Source organism: Mandrillus leucophaeus, unplaced genomic scaffold, assembly GCF_000951045.1.
Source record: "Mandrillus leucophaeus isolate KB7577 unplaced genomic scaffold, Mleu.le_1.0 Scaffold365, whole genome shotgun sequence".
Lineage (NCBI taxonomy): Eukaryota > Metazoa > Chordata > Mammalia > Primates > Cercopithecidae > Mandrillus > Mandrillus leucophaeus.
This window is the reverse complement of record NW_012103865.1, coordinates 1754605-1775930: the sequence shown is the minus strand read 5'-3', so window position 1 is coordinate 1775930 and position 21326 is coordinate 1754605. Positions and strand designations below refer to the sequence as shown.

Sequence of the window (21326 nt, the reverse complement as noted above, 5' to 3'; positions counted from 1 at the left end):
TGAAGCTGGACCCCTTCCTTACACCATATGCAAAAATCAACTCACAATGGATTAAAGACTTAAATGTAAAACCCAAAGCAATAAAAACCTTGCAAGACAAAATCTAGGTGATACCGTTCTGGACATAGAAACGGACAGAAATTTCATGATGAAGATGCCAAAAGCGATTGCAATAAAAGCAAAAATTTACAAATGAGATCTAATTAATTAAAGAGTTCTGCACAGTAAAGGAAATTATCAACAAAGTAGACAGACAATCTACAGAATGGGAGAAATTATTTGCAAACTATATATCTGACAAAGGTCTAATATCCAGCATCTATAAGGAACTTAAACAAATTTACAAAAAAAAAAAATCCCATTAAAAAGTAAGCAAACGGTATGAACAGACACTTCAAAAGGAGACATGCAAGCAGGCAACAAACGTATGAAAACATGCTCAACATCACTAATCATCAGATAAATGCAAATCAAAACTACAATGAGATACCATCTCACATCAGTCAGAAGGGCTACTGTTAAAAAGTCAAAACATAACAGATGCTGGTAAGGCTGCAGAGAGAAAAGGGAACACTTAAACACTGTTGGTGGGAAAGTAAACTAGTTCAACCACTGCAGAAAGCAGTTTGGAGTTTCTTTTCTTTTTCTTTCTTTTTTTTTTTTAATTTTTCTTTTTATATTTTTGACACGGAGTCTTGTTCTGTTGCCCAGACTGGAGTGCAATGGCACAATCTTGGCTCACTGCAACCTCCGCCTCCCAAGTTCAAGTGATTCCCTTGCCCCAGCCTCCCAAGTAGCTGGGATTACAGGCACATGCCATCACACCTGGCTAATTTTTGTATTTTAAGTAGAGACAGGGTTTCACCATGTTGACCAGGATGGTCTTGAACTCCTGACATCAAATGATCTGCCCGCCTCGGCCTCCCAAAACGCTGGGATTACAGGCATGAGCCACTGCACCCAGCCCTGGAGATTTCTTAAAGAACTAAAAATAGAATTACCATTTGAATCAGCAATCCCATTGCTGGGTATACACCCAAAGGAATATAAATCATTCCATTATAAAGACACATAAACACATACATTTATTGCAGCACTACTCATAATGGTAAAGACATGGAATCAACCTAAATATTAAAAACTGGTAGACTAGATAGAGAAAATGTGGTACATATACACCATGGAATACTATGCAGCCATGAAAAAGAATGAGATCTTGTCCTTTGTAGGAACATGGATGGAGCTGAAGGTCTTTATCCTTAGGAAACTAACACAGGATCAGAAAATCAAATACCACATATTCTCATTTATACATGGGAGATAAATGATAGGAACACATGGACACATGGAGGGGAACAACAGGCACTGGGGCCCATCAGAAGGCAGAAGGTGAAAGGAGGGAAAGAATCATGAAAAACAATTAATGGGTACTAGGCTTAATACCTGAGTGATGAAATAGTATGTACCACAAACCCCATGACATGAGTTTACCTGTGTAACAAACCTGTACATGTACACCTGAACTTAAAACTTAAAAAAAGAAAAAGAGTATCCATAAAACCTACAGAATTTATTCTGTGACTGACATCAGTTTAAAATTTATCTCATCTTACTAATTATTTAAAATTTAATAACTTTGTTTTTCTTAGATTTTTAAGTTGATACACATATGTATGTATACATAAATATATATTTATATATATGTGTATAATACATATATGCACATATTTCTTGGTTCATTATAGTGCCTTTTTGTTTCATAACCTTTTTGATTTTTAATAGAAACTATAATTTTATTTGTCTCTTCAAGTCTTTGTTATAGTCTCTTAAAATTTAATTTTTCTAGTATTAAGAGGTAATATTACAAATTATCAAAGGTAAAAGACAATGATCTAATAAGAGCAACAATGCCACTGACAGAGACTTCTCATCAACAAGAAGAGTTCAGAAGATAATGAGCTACTGTTGTTACTGTACCAAGAAGGGGAGAAGTTGTCATTCCACAATTTTATATCTGCAATAACTCTCTTGAATGAATGAGAGCAAAGTAAGCTATTATTGGATATACAAATCAGAAGGGTACTGAGGACCTACAGATCCTCAGTATAACACTATATTCCTCAATAAGAACAAAAGTGAACCCAGAGGTAAATCGAATATATGAAAATAATATTTACACATAATTTCAAATAGAATATCTTAGTAAATTTTATAAACAACGGGCTATAAAACGATTATTTTGGTGTTTTGAAAGGGTAAAATTAAACCTTTTGGAAATAAGTAAACAGAGGGAGATGTGTGATAAGTAAAGAATGCTAAGATTCTTGATGAAAATTGAAACTAGGACTGACTTTAGATTTGTTAAAATAATGTATTAAATTTGTATGTTAGCAATTAATAAGAATCATAAAAAATAAACAAAATATATGGTTTCCAAAATTACAAAGTAAATAAAAGAAATTTGAAAGCATTATCAATCCAACAGCAGGCCAAAAAAGAAAAAAAAAAGCAAAAATTTTTTTTTTTTTTTTGGCAAATAGAAAACACAAAATAAGGAAGTATAAATAAGTCTGTGTATATGGATTATCACATTATATGTAATTATAGGGCATTAAAAGACAGAGTTAGGCACTTTAGATGAAAAACAGAAAATCAAGTTTCAAAATCTTTAAGTGTCACACCTAAACCCCTTAAACATAAATTCTCTTTTTTCTGTCTAATGCACACAAACACACAGATGCACACGCACACAAACTCATGCACACACACACGCACACCCCTACACAGAAATTAAAAATAAAATAATGAAAAACATGTTGTAGAAACTGGTAGTAGCAATTTTGTTATCACTTCCCAGCATGCATAAGCATGTAGGTGATATTATACAATAATAATGAAAAGAAAAATCCACAAAGAGTAAACAATTCAGAATTTATATCCTATGAAAAGACTGCAAGATTCAAAGAGAAAAAAACCCTTCCAGAATCTGAAAAAGAATATCCATAAAACCATCGGAAACATTATACTTAATGGTGAATGTTTAAAAGCTTTCCCCCTGCATTAGAATATAAGATGCTCCTCTAATACCACTTCTATTTAATGTTGATTCATAAAGTAGCCAGTGATAACACCAAAAGAACGAGTAAGAGGCATAAGAATTAAAATGAAGAATACCAAATGTCATTATTTACAACACCAAGATTTTCTTTGTAGAAAAATTTTAAACCCAATAAATGAACTATTGAAATTAATGTATATTTACAAAAACTTCTGGATTCAAGGTCAACGTACAAAATAAATAAGATATGTATATATACATGTATACATTCATATAATTGTGTGTTTACAGATTGGAAGTTTTGTAAAGATTCTAAATCTATTCAATTTGATCTATACTTTCAATGAAATTCACATCAGAATACCAGCAAGTTTTTTATCAATGAAAATTAATAATTGTACTCTAAATGTTATATGAAATGCAGAAGGTCCAGAATAGCCAAGGAAATCTTGAGAAAGAAAAATGAATGGAAGAACTTACTCCATTGACTCTCCAGACTTATAAAGCTACAGCAATTAAGTGAATGTGGCAGTGGAAGAAGGATAAACAAATAGACCAGTGACATAGAGTGGTTAACCTAAAAATCCAGAAGAATGGCCAAGTGCGGAGGCTCATGCCTGTAATCCCAGCACTTTGGAAGGCCGAGGTGGGTGGATCACTTGAGGTCAGGAGTTCCAGACCAGCCTGGCCAACATGGTAAAGCCCTGTCTCTACTAAAAGCACAAAAATTAGCAGGGCGTGGTGTTGGGCATCTGTAGTCCCAGCTATTTGGGAGGCTGAGGCAGGAGAATCGCTTGAACCCAGGAGGCAGAGGTTGCAGTGAGCCAAGATAGTGCCACTGTACTCCAGCCTGGGAGACAGAGTGAGATGCTGTTAAAAAAAAAAAAAAAAAAATTCCAGAAGAATATGCACACTCTTGGTCTAAGACAAAGTTGGCACTGCTGTTTTTGAAAAATAATAATATGCTGTGTCAGTTGGCTATCCATGTCGAAGAACACCAAAGCACGGCCCCTCCCACATACATGCACAAAAATAAACCTCAGGTCAGTTTTAGATCTAAATAGGAAGGATCAAAACAAACTCTCCAGAATACAAGCTAGGGGTATATTTTTGAGAGTAGCAAACGTTTCTAAAACAGAATCCACACTGAAAATGTTGTGTCATTACAGTTTTACAAATAGAGACAGGATTCTGTTTTCCTTTTCCATTTTTAAAATGTAAGACAACACATTATTTTAAAATACTTCTCAAAAGTGAGAAACATCTCTCCCTTTAAATGGATGTAAAGGGAATAAGAATGCATTCAATTGTGTTTATTTTTTAAAAGCAAAATTTTCACGGAATGTGTTGCCAGATACATTACTTTTGTAATAGGAATATTTTACCTTACTTAACACTGGCCAGGACTTTCCCCAAAAAGTTAACACGTGACACCATAGTCAAGTTATCCCACTCTAGGATCTGATAAAGGGTTTCCATAAGATGAAGACAACCATTGCTGGCACACAAATCAGGAAAAGCTTATCTGGCTTGTCTGGCACCTCTATGGGCTTCTCTGCTGTTAGAAGAAATAGGAGAGAAATCCTTGTCAAATAACTCTAGGACTTTGTCCCGGCACCTGACGTCTCCCTCCAAGGCAACAAAGAAAAGGAACCCTAATGTTACTTTGCTGGCTGGAGGATATTCTTAGGATGTAGCAGAAGCAGATGGTTCTCAGTAGAAGAAGAAGTGAAGGGGAAGTCACAGGAAAAATTACATAACACCTGGAGCTTCACCTCCTTCATTTGTAAAGCACGCAACAGGAATATATATGTGGTTCTTATGCCCCTTCCAGCTTGACACCATGAACCAGAGTTATCTACTGCTGCCAGCTCCTTCCCACGAGTGACAGGGAAAGGGTGGGACAAAGGCAAGTCTGAAACGGATGTAATATTTTGACACTGTAAGTATCAGATGGTACTCTGAGACCTGGCATAGTGCCAGGAAGGGGTCTCTGTGAAGGTGTTCTCTCTCTTTTTTTTCCCTCCATCCTAAACCTGAACATTTCTGCCAGTCTTCTGCCTTGCTCTTCTCCTGGAAACCACTAATTAGTGTGTAAATCATGATTAATACAAAGGAAGATACTATTTCTGGTATTTGCCTCAAATTGCCCTTGAAGGCACAGGAAAACACAGAGATAGGGAAAGGTTGGAGCTGAAGTGCCTGCCCCTGAAGCAGGTTGGGTGGACAATGAGTCCCAGATCTCTTTCGACCCTAAGGACTGGGACAGGACCCAGGGATGTTCAGGAGGCTTCTCGATATGTAGATTTTATACTCTGATTACTTAAAAGAGGCCCATTATCCAGAGACATACCTGTGGAGTCCAGAGAACAACATATGAAGCGTCTTCCCACCATCCTATGTCTTCCTTACCGAGTAGTGTAACACCTTCCCCTCTCCTTTCTACCCTCCAGCTTTGTTATTCATATGCGTGTGGGCGTGTGTGGGTGTGGGGCCAGTGTGTGTGCCTCTGCTTGTGTGTGCACGTGTGCACGCGTGTACACTTGTGTTCCTGCTTATGCAGAGAAGTGAGAACTCAGGAAGAATGGCAAGGGTATTTCTACCCAGGAGAATCTTGGCGTGAACATTTCATAGATAAGTCACCCTATATGGGTTATGTCACATGGCACAGTCTCCGAGGATGTAAACTCATTGTGATCTCAAAATTTTGCCTGCCTACCTCCCCACTTTCAAAAAGGTTGAGATTTGATGATGTGATAAATGTGGCCCCCATGGAGCTTGTTAAGGCAGCACTTCAGAGGACTGTATCTCCTCCAAGGAGAGGAGTGTTGATCTGCTGAAAGTCTTATTGTGCAATGAATTGCAAAAATTTCCATTGCATATATTTTTAAGTTTGGAAGCTCATAGAGATTAGATCCTATTTCCCCAGTGCTTTTTTTCCTTTCCGTCAATTTCAAGCCACTCGCTATTTGTTCCATTTAAAAACATACCTTTTCTTCCAAATATGTATTCTACCTTTAGATTCAAGTTTTAAAAATCTCTGGGCTGGGCACAGTGGCTCATGCCCAAATCCTGAACAATATGTAATACTAGCAAACAAGTTTAAATTGCATATCAAAAGTTTTATATATGACCAAACTGGATGCATCCCTAGAATCTGAGGTTGCTTTCCTATCCAAATATCAAATCAATAAAATATACCACATTAATCACATAAATAAGAAAAACAACATGATCATTTTAATAGCCAAATTAAAGCATTTGACAAATCTAATAATAATAAAAGTACTCAACAAAATAAAAATGAAGAGTACTTTCTCAGCTTGTCAAAGTGCATAGATGAAAAAGCTCACAGTTAACATCGTCCTTAATGGTGAAAGATAGAATGCTTTTTCTTGAGATCAGGAACAATATGTGGATGTCCACTCTCACCACTTTGATTCAACATTGTACTGGAGTTGTATAGTGAGGACAATCAGACTTGTCTTGTTCCAATAGCTTGGAACCTTAGCCATGAGATAGCAATACCAGCTTGCCAGTTTGACTTTGCCCCAACAGATAATCCAATGAAGACCGTGAACCAAAATTTTGGGTAAAGCATTCTCCATGGCAGTTTGATTTTTAAAGGCCAAACCTCCCCAGACTCCATAGATCACTGGGGCCAAACAGTACCAAAGGAGGGTGTCACACATTAACCAGGCCCCCTGTTTAGAACTGCAGCACAAAAGCCTGGATACATGCAATGCTATTCTACTTTCCAGTAGACAGTGAACCCCAGATTCCAAACAATGTCGAGGTCAAACAGCATTGCAATTGTGAGAGAAAAACTCTAAGGAGGGCTTAGTACTAGACCTCAGAACCTCTGATAAACACATAAAAGCAAAATAGCAGAAAAATGGAGCAGATTATGTAGGCTGATGTTAAAAGTCTATCAAAGGCCGGGGCAGTGGCTCACGCCTGTAATCCCAGCATTTTGGGAGGCCGAGGCGGGCGGATCACGAGGTCAGGAGATCGACCATCCTGGCTAACACGGTGAAACCCCATCTCTACTAAAAATACAAAAAATTAGCTGGGCGTGGTGGCGGGTGCCTGTAGTCCCAGCTACTTGGGAGGCTGAGGCAGGAGAATGGTGTGAACCTGGGAGGCAGAGCTTGCAGTGAGCCAAGATCATGTCACTGCACTCCAGCCTGGGTGACAGACCGAGACTCCATCTCAGAAAAAAAAGCGATCCTATTCCCAAGAGCAAGAGAAAATAAAGTGGGCTCAATCACCTTTTGTCTGAGCATTTCTAATATGTGAAGTCAACTCTTCCATGAATTTAGAAAGTTTAGCAATTCACGGCAGGATAAATGCAAAGGAAATATAACACAGGCATATCATGGTCATATCACAGCCTCACTTAAGAAAACCAAGGACAAAAAAAAAATCGTTGTGTTCAGGAGTATAAAACACAACCACTCATTACCATCGGGAGCATTTCTTCAGCCAGAAAAAAATCTCCTTCCGTGTCTCGCGAAGTGCATGAACACTCTTTTTTCTTTCTTAGCTTATGTGATAACATCTTTCTTTCATCTTAAATTTGAATTATATCTTCTGGATGTAGAATTCTAGGTTGGCAGTTAATTCTTTCAACAAATTTAAATAATATTTTATTTTCCTCTGAATTCCTTAGCTTCGATCAAAATTGTCAGTCACAATTCTTATTATTGATTCCTGGTAGCAATGGGTAGAGGTTCCAGTTTTATGAAGGCATTCTTACTCTAATACAACACCTTACATAGGTGAAGGGTTTATAGAATATGACCTCTGGAGTCATTTTAATCTGTGATTTGGGGGATTGACAAATACCCTAAAAGTGGGTATAGCCTTCCATTTTCCTAACTTGTTTTTCTGCTGGTTGCCAGCTTGTGTGCTCATAATTGTCCATTTGTTTTCTGTCTAATCTTCGTCCTCTTGAGAATTTTATTTACTCTCCTGCAAACACAGCTCTGCATTTAAAGTGATGTTGGTTTGCTTAACATTCCACCAAGCATTTTTATGTGTCTTGTCATAAGATGATTTTCTATTCCTGGAAACAGAAATGAGAAATGCAAAAACTTAATAATCACAGAAGGGAGCCATGAGATTCTCTTTTGAAAATAATTTACATGCTACAAAGAGAGCCACACTATAATTATTCAAACTTAGAGTTTTCCAAAGGGCTTAAGATAATTAGAGCAAATATGCAAGCACAAAGAGGCAATCTATACCCAGATTTTCATAGCCAGAATTTTTTTTCTTTTCTTTTCAATCCAAAGCAACACAGTGCCCATAAAAGTCAGCTATTGTCTAAGAGAAAGATTTGTAAGCCAGGTGCATGCAATGACTCACACCTGTGATCTCAGCACTTTGGGAGGCTGAGGCAGGCGGAGAACTTGAGGTCAGGAGTTCGAGACCAACCTGGCCAACATGGTGAAACCCCATCTCTATTAAAAATACAAAAAAATCAGCCAGGCATGGTGGCGCACACCTGTAGTCCCAGCTACTTGGGAGACTGAAGCAGGAGAATCGCTTGAATCCTGGAGGTGGAAGTTGCAGTGAGCTGAGATTGCACCACTGCACTCCAGCCTGGGAGACAGAGGGAGACTATGTCTCAAAAAAAAAAAAAAAATCTAAATTCATACTTAGCTAACAGATGAAATTCTAGTTCTATGGACTTATTCCTTGTAACAGACACATCTTGCTCACAAACTCAGATCTTTCAACCTCAGATTTCTGGAACCCTTGTCCACTTGTCCCATCTCAGCCACTACTATGAGCTATGCTTGGCTCTAATCAAATCGACTTTACACAGGAATAACCCAAGAGTGCTTCTTCTCCTGCCACTTTCCATTCCTCTTGCTTCCTGAGGTGAGGGTTTTCTTTTACCCCTGAGCACAAGTCAGTGTAGAATAGTTGGTGGCCATGATGTATGTGCAATTTTTACTGTGGGATAATTAACATCCCATGGAGTGAGGCACATGTATTTGACCAACAGGAGGCAGTGGCAAGCAATTAAATTACTCTCTCTGATTACTCCCCAATGGACCCATTCTAAGACCAGTATTTCACAAGGACTCTCAGAAAACAATCCCATGAAATAGAGGAATCAGTTATTTTTGACACCAAGCAGTGGCAGCTTTAGCAAGGCACCTTTGAGCTTTCTCCCCCTCCTCTCTTGCCTCACATCCCTTTTCCCTCTTTTTTTTTTTTTTTTTTTTTTGAGATGGAGTTTTGCTCTTGTTGCCCAGGCTGGAATGCAATGGCGCGATCTCAGCTCATTGCAACCTCCGCCTCCCGGGTTCAAGCAATTCTCCTGCCTCTGCCTGTGGAGTAGCTGGGATTACAGGCACATGCCACCATGCCCGGTTATCTTTGTATTTTTAGTAGAGACGGGGTTTCACCATATTGGTCAGGCTAGACTCGAACTCCTGACGTCAGGTGATCCACCTGCCTCGGCCTCCTAAAGTGCTGGAATTACAAGCATGAGCCACCGCGCCCAACCCCATCACTTTTAATTAAATGATGTTGTATAAGCTTTTACATCAGGTTTTATTTTGGGGGAACACAGGTTAGCAGAACCACTAAAGTTTCTAAAAGCAAGTGGTAGGGTGAACTCAGTCTAAGATGTGAGGGCCACTTTCGAGTGCTGGAGAGTCAGCTTCTCTGGTCCCAGTGAAGTGTAGGGGAAAGGAAGATAAGTCGGTAAAATAAGTGGTCACACGCATGTATATGTTGGCTTTCCCACTGTTGTCTTAAATCACAGAGAGTTATTGCATAGAATAAGAAAATAAATCTGAAAGTGGAGGAAATATTACCCTGCAATCCCCACTTACATGTTTGGCAGGGGTTATTAGGCAGGACAGTTTCATAAAGCATCACAGAAGGTTGAGCCAGAAGTGAGTGATGAAGAAGTATTCGGGTTAAATGGAAGAGCCTGGGGCAGCTCTCCTGGCTCCTGGCTGTCTGCCTATTTTCTGGAAGGGATTCAGATGATTCCACATGCCTCTAGGTGTGGTAGATGCAAGTATCAGAAAAGTAGGGCTAGTGTTTTCACAGGAAAACATCATGGTGCAAGAGAAAGAACTTCGTACAAGAGGGCTTTGGGGTCATCCAACCAAGTCAGAGGTTCATAGCACCAGCAAGGAGAAAGATAGGAGGGATGAAACACCAAAGGGCAGAAACTGTATTTTTATATATATATAGAGAGAGAGCTCATCATTGTATTTACAATATAGACCTCAGTGTGAGGCACACTGCAGGTCATGAGTAAATAATAATAACAATTCCATAGGCTGACTTTCAAGAGTTCAATCCAAAGCAGATGAAAGTCTAGAGTTGTTTTTGTTTTGTTTTGTTTTGTTTTGAGACAGAGTCTCTCTCTGTCGCCCAGGCTGGAGTGCAGTGGTAAGATCTCGGCTCACTGCAAGTTCCGCCTCCCGGGTTCATGCCATTCTCCTGCCTCAGCCTCCCTAGTAGCTGGGACTACAGGCGCCCGCCACCATGCCCGGCTGATTTTTTGTATTTTTAGTAGAGACGGGGTTTCACCGTGTTAGCCAGGATGGTCTTGATCTCCTGACCTCGTGATCCGCCCACCTTGGCCTCCCAAAGTGCTGGGGTTACAGGCGTGAGCCACCGCGCCTGGCCGAAAGTTTAGAGTTTTTATAACCTAGTATTTCCATGGATATGTAGCCAAGAGAAGTGATTATATATGTCTCCTGAAAGGTGCATATAATACCATTCATGGAATAATTATTTGTTATAGCCAAAATTGTCGACAATTCACATCCATCAGGAATGTGGTGAATAAATTATGAAATATTTGTGCAATGTAATGCTATAAAACAAATAAAAATAATAAATTATGTTACATACAGCAACCTGGATGAATCTCACAAAGTTAATAATGAGTGAAAGTAGGCAGATAGAAAAGAATGTACACTCTCTATGGATATGTCCCATTTATATAAAGTCCAAGAAAATACAATGCTAATATGCGCTGTTAGAAGTTGGGGTAATAGGTATCCTGTGGGAGGAGGGAAGGTGCGGTAATTGGGAGAGAGCATGACGGTAGCTCCTGGAAGGCCAGAATGCTTTATTTCTCCTCCCAGAAAGTGGTTACATAATGCGTTTACTTCATGATCTTTCACTGAATTTAACTTATGATTTATGCATTTCTCTGTATGTCTTATTTAAAAAGTTTTTTTAAAAAATTCTTCGGCCGGGTGTGGTGGCTCACGCCTGTAATCCCAGCACTTTGGGAGGCTGAGGTGGGCAGATCACAAGGTCAGGAGTTCAAGACCAGCCTGGCCAACATGGTGAAACACCATTTCTACTAAAGGTACAAAATGTTAGCTAGGCATGGTGGCGCACCACTGTAATCCCAACTACTTGGGAGGCTGAGGCAGGAGAATCACTTGAACCTGGGAGGTGGAAGTTGCAGTGAGCAGAGGTGGTGCCATTGCACTCCAGCCTGCTTGATAGTGGGAGACTACGTCTCAAAAAAAAAAAAAAAATTCTTCCCTCCATTTATTCTTTATACTTACCAACCACCAAATTATGCTCATTTTACCTTCTCATCTCCCAGTGAAATCACCCCCACTTTATTCTCATGTGTACTTCTCTGTTCAGCCTCTACTGGCATTTCTTACTTCAACTGATACAATAGTCTTTATATTACAGTATGATATCAGTTTGGTCAATTCAAATACTCAGTTCTCATAGCTCCAGAAGATCTTTTCAAATTCAGGTCTGATTACTTAGCATTTTCATACTTATAATCTGGCTTCACATTTCATATAGGCTGTACTTGAGGGTCATTAGCCTGGAATATGTGTTCCTCCATGCTCGTTCTCTCCAGGCGCACTTCTCATCAGTCCCTGCCTTGTATTTTACACCTGGAAAACCCTGAGCTATGTTTGTTTACCCCGCAGCTTACAAGCTGCTTACTCCCTTTGGGTCTTTGCTTCTTTCACTCATTGGATGGAACACCCCCCTTCCTGCCATACCACACCTTTCTCCCAGCCCCTGATGGCTAACTCTTACTTGTGCTTTCAGATGGCCTTCCGCTCCAGGAAGTCTTACTGAACCACTCCCATTCTGGGGGAGTTATCCTTCTTCTGGGCTACAATAGCATCCTGTGCAGAGCTCAGTTATTAACTTATTATATAAGTTGTTAATTTCCACCATGTATCCATTTAATTCTTCCACTACACATGAATAAAGTAATAGGAAATGTGCCCTATTCATCCTTTTGTTTCCAGGACCTAGCACTGATGTGTGTGTGTAATATATACACACATATACGAATTTTAGCAATTTTGAATTGTATTTATCCATGTATTTAAAAATATTCATTACTTTTTTAGAGAACTGAGATTGCAAAGGAAAAGCTCTGTGAATCATTTACTTCATAAATTATTTAACATCATGGCATTTTGTATCAGATAAAAAGCTAAATTTTGCAATATTCCTGCTTCTTTCTGGTAAAGTGGGAAATCTGACATTTAGTTATTGCATTTATAAGTTGTTGTTCGAGTTCTTTAAGGACATAATAAGTATATGTACTGGATAACATTAATGAATACTGCTTACTGTGTTATTATGAGTTATAGATCTTGCTAAACATTTTCATATATTTCCTCCAATCTTCCCAACAAATCTGTTAGCTTGGCATTACTGACCTCACTGTATACATAATACCTTCTGAAGAATTTAAGTAAATTACAAGTTTCCACATCTAGCAACTGGCAGAACTTTGTAAAATCCCAGGTCTAGCTGAACACAAAGTACATGTGTTTTTACCCCCCCTTTTTTTGGTTATGAGATCATGTCTGCAATAACAGATGTCCTAACAAAAGGGATGCTTTGTGAGAGAAAAAATCCATGTATTTTCCTCATCAACATATTTTTTTCACAGAAAACATCTTTTTAACAAAGTTGAATATTTCCCTTTTACACAGTTTGCATATTTAGGCTTAATTAAGTTATACTTAATTTGAGAGAAGAGCTGAGAAACAGAAGTATCTTTATACATCCTTTCCTAATACTTCTTCACTATTATTTTCTATCACTTTATAACTAAGTGGAAGAGTTTCATGTTTGAGTAAAAAGTTTATTAAAATTACTTCAAATATCTTAATTTAAAATTAAATTATTCCTGATAATTTCCAGCTCTAGTGATATTGGTCAATTCGTCACAACACTTATGGTCTGTTCTTACTTTTCAGGATTATCTCCTCTGAGTTTTAATCATTTTCAATAGGAGACAATTGACCAAACCCATGAGAGAAAACATATAGTTCTTTCATGAGCTCTGTTATTCCCACTGTGCTCTCTTCCACTCAGTTCTACATCCCGTGGCTTACCCTGCACTTCACAAGCAGAGAAAAAGGAATAGAGAAGGCTCCAATATGTCTGTATATTTACTAGCATGACATCTGCCCAGGTTTTCTTCGTAGTTGCATTACAGTTATATTCTCTATTCTCTTTCCTGTGAAGACATGGCTCATGCTCTTTCTAATCTACGTGGATTATACGTTAGAAAATGTCACCACTAGAAAAATATGTGCAAATATTTTCTATGTAGATCTATTTTTTAAACACGGCACTTTTTTTTTTTTTTTTTTTGAGATGGAGGAGATGGAGGAGATGGAGTCTCGCTCTGTCACCCAGGTTGGAGTGCAGTTGTGCGATCTCGGCTCACTGCAACCTCCACTTCCTGGGTTCAAGCGATTATCCTGACTCAGCCTCCCGAGTAGCTGGGATTACAGGTCTGCTCCACCATTCCTGGCTAATTTTTGTATTTTTAGTAGAGACAGGGTTTCAACATGTTGGCCAGGATGGTCTCAATCTCCTGACCTCGTGATCTGCTTGCCTTGGCCTCCCAAAGTGCTGGGGTTACAGGCAAGAGACACCACGCCAGGCCTAAATATGGTACTTTCTAAATTAAAAATAATTAAGTAATGACTTTGTTATCAGTCTCTCTTAACGCCTATATCTTTATTCTACAAAAATTGGCCTTTGAGTCCTATTTACATAACAAAAAGATGCACATTTATTTCCAACTTTCAGAACATTTCACATAATTATATTAAAAGTATGTACACTATACAGCTAGTGTAAATATATTTTTTTAATTGTGCAGCTCCGACCTTCAATGCTAGAGAGAGGAAAGCAGAATGGGCTTTCTCAGGAGGTACTCATAGGAACATTTCAAGAAGATGGAAAGGGTTCCTTAGAGTGTGATTATGTATCCTAAGTAGGTATGGGTTCAGATGTAATCTCAAAGCCCTTTAAACCCAGCTATTTTATTATTCTTTCAGCTTTCATGAAGTTCTCTCCTTTTCAAGCATCCTCTTTAGAACACCTTGGACTTCTTTGTTCCTAAGACTATAGATAAGGGGATTGAGCATGGGATTGAAGAGGCTGTGAAACAGCAGGAGATATTTCTTCTGCTCCTTGGGGCTCTCATATTGGGGCTCAACATACATGATGACGGCTGTGCCATAAAAGAGTCCAACCACACAGAGGTGGGAGGAGCAGATGGAGAAGGCTTTCTGGCGCCCCTCCCCTGACTGGATCTTTAGAATGGCACACAGAATATGAACATAAGATATTACAATAGAAAAGAAGGGTCCCACCAGCACAGACAGTGCCCCTGCCAAAACCATTACCTCATTAATGTGGGTATCCACACAGGCAAGTTTGAGAACAGCCGTAATTTCACAGAAAAAGTGGTTAACTTTCTGGGGTCCACAGAAGGACAGTGGTAGCAGTAACATTAGATGGACAAGGGCCAGTAAGACTCCTAAAGTCCAGGAAGTCAATGCCAGAGTGATGCAGACTCTCCAGGTCATGATGGTAGAATATCGGAGAGGGTGGCAGATGGCCACATACCGATCGTAGGACATCAGCACCAGCAGGAGACATTCGGTATGTGCAAAACTCAAAAACAGAAACATCTGGGTCATGCAGCCAGCAAAGGAGATGGGCTTGGCTGGATGCAGGAGGTTCACCAGAATCTGGGGCACTGTGTTGCAAGCGTAGGCGATGTTGACGACCGCCAGGTGTGACAGGAAGAAGTACATGGGGGTGTGGAGTCTGGAGTCCAGTGAAATGAGCCCCAGGATGGTCCCGTTCCCCAGCAGGGTGAAGATGTAGAACAGGGAGAAGAGCCCAAAGAGGAGCATCTGAATCCTTGGACCAACAGGAAATCCCAGTAAAAGGAATTCTGTGATGGAAGTCTGATTTCCTCCCATTTCCCTGTAGAAGAAACAAGGAGCTCACCAAGTCTGAATGTCTGATGCAAATGTTTAAGCATGCTGCAACTGTACGTATTATTGTTTGAGTGTTTCCTGAGAAAACACCTCCAATTATATTTTGATCTTAGTCACTTACTAAGAGAAAATTATGCATTACAAAGGAAACACAAGGAAATTTTTTCACCTATGATAAATTCAATGTCAGTATGATGTTATAGTATTCATTACATCTTATTTTCAAATATACTTTCATCACAGTTCAAAATACGTTAATACTTAAATTGCCTTCATAGCATGGACTCTTTCCTCAGTTTGTAATGATTACACCAGATGCTTGCCCTCTGTATTCCTTCATTGCAGGGTGCTTATATCCATGCGTGTGGAAGTGTGCTAGTGTCTATGTCTATATATAAGGATAGAAAGAGGGATGACAAACACGTCAATGATCCTGCTATCAGGTCTTCTCACCAATTTGTGCCTTTTTTGTATGAATTATTTGTTAAACTTGTGATTTTTACTGATCGCATAATCTTGAATTAAGTTGAAAGAATGGCAGTTTGCCCCAACTTTGGCTGGATTTAAACAGAGATCTTTGTGTTTTGACTTTTGTACCCTTAGAGGGTCTACTCTGTGTTGTCTTACAATCAGAATGTAGTTACTTGTCACCCTTCTTAGACTATACCCTTCTACTATAAATGTGTATTTATATTATTTATTTGTATATTTTTTTCTATTTTTTGCAAATTTATTTTTAACAATTTTTAATAGATACATAATAGATGTAACATTTTATGTAGGATTCTTCTTACAGTTTTGTCTACTAGCAGGAACGATAAAAACCATTTCATACCCAATCTCTTGTGCACCAACCTTTACCCTCCTTTGGTGGAGACCTTCCCCAAAAATCACTAACCAAATAAAAACAAAGACAGGCACAGAAACTTGCAAACACAAATAGCTGAGATTTTTTGAGAAACTTCCATTGTTCAGTAAATATAATAATAATTTATGAATCATTAAAATAAAATTGGATTTTGTAGTTTTATAGTTGTTTAGTCATGAATTTTACCAGCTCTTGGTCTTACTATGTAATCACTTTTCATTTTCATTGTCCTTATATCCTTCTCACAAAAATACATCGCTTCGAATCAGAGTCATATAAATTCCTTCATTTAGCATTCATAAAAGTTATCTAAGGCACCTAGCTGAAACCTTGTTAGCCACATCTGACCTAAAATAAAACTCAGGATTGAGGAGGCTATATTATTCCTAGAAGCAGACCTATTTAGCAGGTTGTAGCACAATTGAGATGTGAATCTAACACAGCAAGCGTCTCAGCTTACAACTGTGCTGGGTTCCCCCTTTCTCAGTCCTAGCAGCCTAGAGCACTGGCAAGGTAGGTCCATCACGGATCTGTACACAGGAGAGATGGGGACACGTCCTGGAAAAGCATTCATCACATCATAAAGGGAAAGAACACAGGTGGGTACACTTGATGATAGAACGAAGACCAGAATCACAGGTAACACGAGACACTGAGAACAGCAGGGTGTCTCTCATTCAGATTGTCCCTTTGGGGCAATGCCTTATGCAGCCATGTGATTTTGCAGGCAGGCATTAGGAGGGAGTTACTATTGGAAAATGATGATGCCACTAATGTGAGAGTTTCTACTCTTCCCAAAGGTGATCATGAATCCTCCAGAGATGGGTTGGCTACAGGATGTATTCTTTCTGGTGTTAATACTGTAAACTCTGTTTTGTTCCAGATCCTGCCCCATCATGTGGATGTTGAGTCTAACCCCTGTTGAGCTAACATTTGTAATGTTTTGGGCAGAAAGCTGATAAGAAGCAGTTTGGGTTTGCAATCAGTGCAATCCATAACACTCAGTTCTATTACTGGCTGTGTAGTATAGGATAAGTTATTAAATCATTCTGAACTTTGTTCGCTTATCTATTCGATGGGGAAAATAATAGCGACTCCATTGTGACGTTTGTGCAAGATAAATGGGGTAACATTTGTGACGCAGTCAGTAGAACTTGCAGCCTAAAGCAATGCCTGTTTCTTTTGGTTCCCCCCAGCCCTTTAAAAACTGATTCATGTTGAAAAAATATATATGTAAAGCGGTCATAACACCAACATGTAATTAGTTTGTTAAAATCCTAGAACTCAAATATGGAAACAATTAATAGAAATTTTTCATATGCTCAGGTATTTTCTATAATGTATTAAATATATATAATATGTATATATTATTAGAGCCACTATTCGGACCTGCTAGAGAACATCTCTTTATAATTTATCTACATTTGTCACTTTCTGTAGAAATGTGGTCTTTTTGGTCTATTCTTTCCCAATCATTTAGAACTGACATAGGATGAATTCTATCCCGATTTTTCTGCTGTACCCTACGTAAAAAATTCTGAATCCAAATCTATTGCTTATGTTTTATATGAGATGAACTATATGTTTCCTCTTTCCCTTTTCTTTTCAAAGTTTTAAGCAGAATATGAAGTATATATATTTTAGGGAATGTAATAATTTTTTCAGATATAGTGAGAAAGTCCTTTTTATATGAAAATATTGCCTGTTTTCTCTTTCTAGCTTTAGAATAGTGCACACAATAATGCCATAGTGGTTGCCAGTTAAATTTAGATCCAGTATTTATTTTTTTTAATTCAAATTGCTCTCTTTGGGAGGGGCAGAGCAAGGTTTGTGAATTTCTGCAGGCCAAAACATGTCCTCACAGTATGGAGATGTGAAAACAAAGACCATCACCAGAGGCAGAATGTTTAACTGAGATGAATGGATGAGCAGAATAGTAAGCAACTAGGCTTTTTGAGAACTGGAAAGAACACAGTGCATTTGGAGAGAGGGTGGGAGGAAAGAGTTCTCCCTTTGCTTCTTTCTTTCATGGAAGAAGAAATATTTGAAGTGATAAGAATACATGTTTAAAATTGTAAAAATAGAAAATCTACAGGCAGCAGATAATGTAATAACATCATGGATCATACAGTTGAATGCACACAATACTACAAGGGTTGAAGGAAAAAAAGAGAGAATTCCCAAAGGTACCATACTCAATGTGTTAAAGAAATCATATTATCATATTATGCTGATCATTTAGGACTCAGATTTGTGTTAAAATAAAACAAATTACTTGTCCACGTCATTCTGACCACTTGGGTCCAGGAACAGTGATTTATATCACGTGGAGTAGCTTCTCTTTGGAATTTTGTTGAGGTTCCTAAAAGTCCCTATCAAGACTTGTCATGTTCTTGGTTCTAAGCGGTGGTCTGTGATGTTACATCCAGCTGTCAGTTTCTCTTGATGCTTTCTTCCTTTGCAGTATTTTCTTACTCCTACAATATTTTATGTAATCACCGTAATGATACAAGTGTCACCTACAACCAGCTTTGCGATCTCAATTCTGAAAAAGGTTAACTATCCCTAATAACTTTGTCTCATTTATTTTAAATGCAAAATATTTCCAAACTCTTTCTAATTAGATGGTGCAGAATTAACTGAAATGAAACAAAGATCCTGCTATTTCTCCGCCTTTTATATAAAAAATCTATACAATGAAACTTTGCTTTTTACAGAATTAGATTCGTGAGGGTGATTTAGATGAACTTCCAGTAATAATGTCATCATCCTTAGGCTTTAGGTTCCAGACCAGGCACTGGCTCTACTCTTAGTTGCTGTTACATTCCCAGTAGAGGGCTGCTTAACCAAGGTCAGTATTTATTCTGTGTGGTTACAAGTACACTCTTATAGCAGCATGTGGTATGGGATTATCAGCATATACTTATGGCAAAAATAGATGGAAATAATAGAGGAATTTAAGAGGAAATTTGAGAGAACTAATCCTCAAAAGAACAGAAAGCAGATCCTGTAGGGTTGGGAGCTGGCAGTAGGAGTTCATGGCACTTTGCTCCTCTGCCGCACCACACAGCTCAGCGCCTTTCTGGGTGTGCTTTGTGATCTGCACGGTACACCACGTTTAGGAATAGAATCCAATCAATACACATTCTTGATATCAGAAACCTAAGAGATGAAACTGTAAGGCATTTATATCACCTGTTCCTACAAATTTCACCGGGAGCAAATCTTCAACCCTCTAGACTTTCCCTGGCATCCCTCACCTTGATCTCTGTTTCCACAACACTCTTTTCAGGGCACCCTTGACCTCTGCGTTCCTCAGGCTGTAGATCAGAGGGTTCAGCATCGGGTTGAAAAGGCTGTAAAACAGGGAAAGGACCTTCTGCTGCTCCTCAGGATGGCGGGACTTGGGGGCCATGTACATGACAATGGCGCTGCCAAAGAAGAGCCTCACATGCAGAGGTGGGAGGAGCAGGTGAGGAAGGCCTTTCTGCGGCCCTCCCCAGACTAGATCCTCAGCATGGCTGCCAGGATGCGGCAGTAGGAGACCAGCACCAGGCAGAGTGGCCCCACCAGGATGAACATGGAAGCAGAAAAGATGACCACCTGGTTGAGCCAGGTAACAGCACAGGCCAGCCTGAGGACAGACAGGATTTCACAGAAGAAGTGGTTGATTTCATGAGGCCCGCAGAAGGGCAGCCTCAGGATGAGAACCACATGGACCAGGGCCAGGAGGGAGCCACATGCCCAGGAAGTGACAGCCAGGACTGTGCACACTCTCCATTTCATGACAGAATATTTCAGAGGGTGGCAGATAGCCACGTACCGATCACAGGACATCATTACCAAGATGAGACACTCGGTGTGAGCAAAAGCCATGTATAAAAAGGTCTGCGTTATGCATGGGACAAAGGAGACTGTTTTTCTCTTGTTCAGAAGATTTGTCATCATCTTGGGGACATTGTTGGAAGCATACGAAATATCAACGATGGCCAGGTGTGAGAGGAAGAAGTGCATGGGGGTGTGCAGTCTGGAGTCCAGCCAGATGAGCCCCAGGACGGCCCCGTTTCCCAACAGGGTGAAGATGTAGAACAGGGAGAAGAGCCCAGAGAGGAGCATCTGAATGCTTAGGCTGAGCGGAAATCCCAGGAGAATGAATTCTGTGACCCATGTCTGATTTTCTGTCATGCCCTTGTGACACAGTACCTGCGTTGGACTCTGCTGTGGCAATGAGCTGTGTGCTGAGGAGCAAATGCAGATCCGGATTAGTCACTTAACAGAAGGAGGGGGTTTACGGTGCACACAGGGTGCTGACTCAGTCAGCCAGCTTTTTCAGAGCCATTATGTCCAATCCTTTAATCCAGAGTAAAGCAGAAAAAACATTCGGTTCAGGGAACTAGTGTAAATGCAGACAGGGTGACGTATACTATGTCCATTCCCACAGAATTTTACTTAACGTGGATTGCAAGACCCACATTTTTACTGTCAGAGAGGCAGCCGCAGAGTAAGTTGTTTTCCAGAATGGCTAGCCGTTTTATTTTAGAGTAAGGATCATAGCCATGTTCTTATGTGTTTTACTTTCTGATGTATTTAGTTTGCATGTTTTCCCCCACTTTCTCTTCCATATTTGGTTTTCTCCTATTTTGTAACTTGTGCAGAGTGCATTGTGTGTGCAGGTGCTCAGTAAATGATTAGAGAAAATACATAAAAGCATGAATTAGGAAACGAGGCTTACAAATGCAATTTCAAAGAGGTTTGCTTCCTTGTGTTTACTAATTTTAGGGAAAATAAAGTTTGCATTAAGTGTTTTACTCCTGAAGCTACTCAGGAAAATCTGGCTGTTTCCCTTTGCATGCAAGCCAAGAAAGAGTGTGCCATCACTAATCCGGCAAGCATTCTTTGAAATCATTTCTGATATATGGCCAGGGCAAGTGGTTATCTATGTGAACAGTTAACAGGATAATATTCCGACTCCCGCCTCCATCCCACCCCCTTTCAGGGCTGCTTCCCTGGTTCTTAGCAGGTGCTGTTGCTGGCACAATGCCCTCTACAATTGTTGGATGGATGGATGGATGGATGGATGGATGGATGGATGGATGGATGGATG

The 21326-nt window shown here is 39.4% G+C and overlaps 2 protein-coding genes across 2 annotated transcripts; both read right to left on the bottom strand.

Moving 5' to 3' along the window:
* Nucleotides 1–14367: 14367 nt before the first annotated feature.
* On the bottom strand, nucleotides 14368–15368 carry LOC105546640 (olfactory receptor 2A25). The gene has a single exon (XM_011989918.1). The coding sequence runs from the start codon at nucleotides 15334–15336 to the stop codon at nucleotides 14404–14406; it is 933 nt and encodes a 310-aa protein (XP_011845308.1). The 5' UTR covers nucleotides 15337–15368; the 3' UTR covers nucleotides 14368–14403.
* Nucleotides 15369–19478: 4110 nt separating this feature from the next.
* On the bottom strand, nucleotides 19479–20407 carry LOC105546639 (olfactory receptor 2A5). Its single transcript, XM_011989917.1, is given in 2 exon segments — nucleotides 19479–19672; nucleotides 19675–20407. Coding segments are annotated over 2 exon segments (927 nt in total).
* Nucleotides 20408–21326: the final 919 nt, after the last annotated feature.